This window comes from Lygodium microphyllum, chromosome 4, assembly GCF_053477565.2.
Source record: "Lygodium microphyllum isolate KBCC chromosome 4, Lygodium_microphyllum_v1.1.10, whole genome shotgun sequence".
Taxonomy (NCBI): Eukaryota; Viridiplantae; Streptophyta; class Polypodiopsida; order Schizaeales; family Lygodiaceae; genus Lygodium; species Lygodium microphyllum.
In genome coordinates this window covers 4,354,997-4,358,595 of record NC_141138.1, presented here as the reverse complement: position 1 = coordinate 4,358,595, position 3,599 = coordinate 4,354,997, and the positions used below count along the sequence as shown (strand labels likewise).

Below are 3,599 nucleotides of genomic sequence, written 5' to 3'. Positions count from 1 at the left end.
GATGTAGAAGCTATTGTTCGGAAGGAACAATTGTCTCTACTTGGGTTTCTGGAAATTGGTCAGACATTGCATCATGATGCTTGTATGATGGGTTATACTTCAGATGTCTTTGTTGGTAATGGCCTTGTGAGTATGTACGGAGTACATGGGACCATACAAGAAGCAGAGAGTATGATTATTGGCTTACCGTTTCGAAATGTCATATCATGGAGTGCAATGAGACTTTTGGACTTGATCTAGGAGAAGAATTGATGAAAGATGCAAATGCTTGGACTGAGCGCGGTGCAATCCAAGGCTTGGATAGAAGCTAGTGCTACATACGCAAAGCACTGGTTTTACCAGCTCGCCCTTCAGGCCATTGGCTTAAGGTGACTGTTTTGCTTCATCATAGCATGATCAAAGAGACTGCCAACCCGGCCGGCGCTGGATACTGAACATGTGAGAGTTCCTTTTTAGGGGTTAAGATGACTCTTCTGCTTCATCACAGTATGAACAAGGAGATCGCTACTCGGCGGAGGATATTGAACATATACAATAAGCGAGAAGAAGATTTCCCATCACTGTGTGCTTACAATGATTACTTGGAAGAAGTTGAGGATATAATCTTCAATTTGATAGAAGGAGTAGATATTCAGGGTACTGAACAGAAGGTGAAAGCATATCAAGAAGAAAATGCTGATCAAATCATTGCATCCAATGCACGGAAGGCAGAAGAGCGATCAATGGCTCTAAGAAGACAAAATGCACAAGGAACTACACAAGCAGCTCCTACTATGGAAGAACCTTCCGACCAGACATCTGGACAACCAAGTGGAACATATGCACCAGCTGTGGCACCTGGTGCTGTCTTCATGTAGCCAAAACCCACTGGTCCTGCATCACATTCTGGTCAAGATCGTGATGGCCTGTTTGAAGATGAGGAATCAAGGAAGCAAAGAGAAGAAAAAGCAGCCAGGGCAGGAGGCTGGACTCCTGAATTGGGTCGTAGAAGAGCTTTTGAAGAGGCATTTGCTAGTTTGTGGGTGAACTGAAGCAATCAGCCTTTGATGTTAGCTATGATTGATCGATTCACTTGTGGTGGCCCACTTTCTTGGGGAAAAAGGGGCTGCTTTTCCTCAGAATTCTGCGACTGGGACCAGGGGTGCTTTTCTGGTTCTGGGAGGGAAGCCAATTTGGGGGGAGGAACAGAAGAAAAATCACGGAAGGAGGCTGCGACTGGGAACGGCGGCTGGTGGAAGGTTTCTATTCGGAGATTTGAGGTCGAGCATCCTCCTCTCGGTGGACATGGCGACATCTCCAAGAGCAGTGAAATCAGACGTCGAACGGGATAAAAATGATGTACTGCTTGCGAGTCGGACCAGAAAGTAGAGGAAGATCTTTTATGCGTGATTACAACTTCATGACGAAAATGCTTGTACCATGTGGCTATCCACTTGAAAAAGAGGAAGATTAGACAGTCTTCTCTAAAATGTCTACTCGTCAAAGTCTTGTTCCTGTATCAGACATTGCAACAGCTCTCTGTTAAAAGGAATACAGAGGAACAAATGGAATGCTGGAAGAGGAACAGCGATCAGGGAACTCTGATGATCATGGCAGTGAGGGGAGTAAAGGTTCGAAGAACCACCATAGCAGCAGGAACTGTGGTGAGGATGACAGACATCATACTCACCCAGAGAGAAGGATTTGGAAGCCATTAATAGGACAACTATTTTACCATCACCATATGCTGTTGATTGCAGTACATGGGCTTTCAAAGCTCTATTAATGACAAGTCTTATGGATTTAGAGGATTGATAGTTATAGAAGATGAATCCGTATCCTTGTTGCAGCAAAGGGAAGTGGTCTCGAATAAAGAGGATGGACTGGCATCTATAATTGAGGCATTAACTACTGAACTTCCTATAGAGAAAGAGGGTGTTTTAGTAGTGAAGGATGAACATGGCTTGGCTGAATGGCTGAAGGATCATATTCTGAAACTCAAGACAACCCTTTTACTGGTCAGTCTAGAAGAGGTTGCAGCTGTATAAACTCTTTGACTACTCGATGCTAACTGAATAGGCCCATCCTAATAGTCAACAACAAAAAAATGACAATACTAACAGGTCATAAGGTGCTCTGAAAATTTCAAAGCCTTCTTTTAATCTACCAAAGTTAACATCAGCGTTTGATGGCATTGACTGCATTAGTACTCAGATTGGATGGTGAAGAGATTTAGTCTCATCAAATTCCATTCCCTCTTTTACTACTTGGACCAGGCTAGAGCTCTACTGGACTGCCAAAAAGGCCATGAACAACTACTCTGAAATATCTATGTGATACAATTATTACTTTCTTAAGGGCTATGGTGACTAAAACCAAATTTCTTTGCAGAGATTTTTGAGTTCAGAAGTCATAATGCAATTTGAACTTGCTTGATTCTCTTTGAAACCATGATTTCACTTTGTCAATGAGTAAGAAGCTGAAGCTGTTAATGCCATTATCTAAATTGAGATTCCCTTCTTTCAAATTGAATCGTGATCTCACTTGATTGATCTTCTATCCTGAAATTAATCAAGAACCTCTGTAGTCGCGACTTTGCTTGCGAAACCCTTCGACACCGTCTCTCCTTTAGCAACCTTCTCCGCTGCTAGTTGATTCTCCAAGTTTTGAATCCTCGTATTGACTCCTTAATACAGTCAAAAAACTGTCAGAACAGCTTGTAACTAAGGCACACAATGCATCTGCATTCCTTTGTTTCTAGCTCGTAGAAGATCTGCATTCGGAGGAATCATCACACTAGAATTTGATGGGTTGGGGGTAGGATGTGGTTCTGCGTCAATCCCCAGCACAATCTCAAGAAGCTCATAAGAATCAAGGATAGTTGTAATTTTGGACTTCCACAAGGTGTAGTTTGTACTATCTAACTTGCCTTCACTGAAGGTTGGTGGACAAATCCTCAGTTTTTGAATAGCCGCTATAGCAGCATCACCTCCTGCACCACTTCCTAATGCGCCAACACCGCTTCCGAAAGTCAACATAGTTTCTCTTTGATGTTGAAGCCTTTACCTCTTGCGCACTCTCTCATCTCTAGAGCCCCCTGGGCTCTGATACACAACAGATAGAGAGTACACAACAGATAAGAGGAGAATCAGTAAATTCTTTAGCTCCAAACAACTGATACAAAGATGGCTCTGTCCACCCGTGCACTTCCACTGTGTGAAGCTTAGATGGCGATCTAGACAGAAAATAGGTGAAGAGCTTAAGGCTACCTGGAACATCAACTCTGACTAGGTGAAAGATGAATGATAGATGGTTGTGAGGGTTTAGCTTTTACAGCCCGCGAAGGCCGTTAGGTCGGCCTGACTGACCTACCATATGAGCCTCCACTAGTCGGCCAGGGAATATTCAAAGGAATGCTTTTGCGGCCCCCGAACCCCAAAATAGGGGCCCCTTTTAACTCCTTACCTCGCAACTTGATGCAATGTGCCTCGAGTTGCTACCAGCTTAACCACTTCATCTAACCCAAAGATTAGACCCACAACGGTCACCTTTTTGCCATCTGGTCACATAGACCTCATCTTATATACAAGTCAAGACTCAACCCATGTCCGGGCTCACAT

At 43.6% G+C, this 3,599-nt stretch overlaps 1 protein-coding gene across 1 annotated transcript; it reads left to right on the top strand.

Moving 5' to 3' along the window:
* The first annotated feature begins 407 nt into the window (after positions 1–407).
* LOC148036750 (uncharacterized) lies at positions 408–1,036 on the top strand. Its single transcript, XM_087677185.1, has one exon. It carries the CDS (start codon positions 465–467, stop codon positions 855–857), a length of 393 nt encoding a protein of 130 aa, XP_087533311.1. The 5' UTR covers positions 408–464; the 3' UTR covers positions 858–1,036.
* Positions 1,037–3,599: the final 2,563 nt, after the last annotated feature.

Bases quoted from the DNA above. Each gene is read 5' to 3' on its own strand.
- LOC148036750 (XM_087677185.1), top strand. From the start codon at position 465: ATGACTCTTCTGCTTCATCACAGTATGAACAAGGAGATCGCTACTCGG.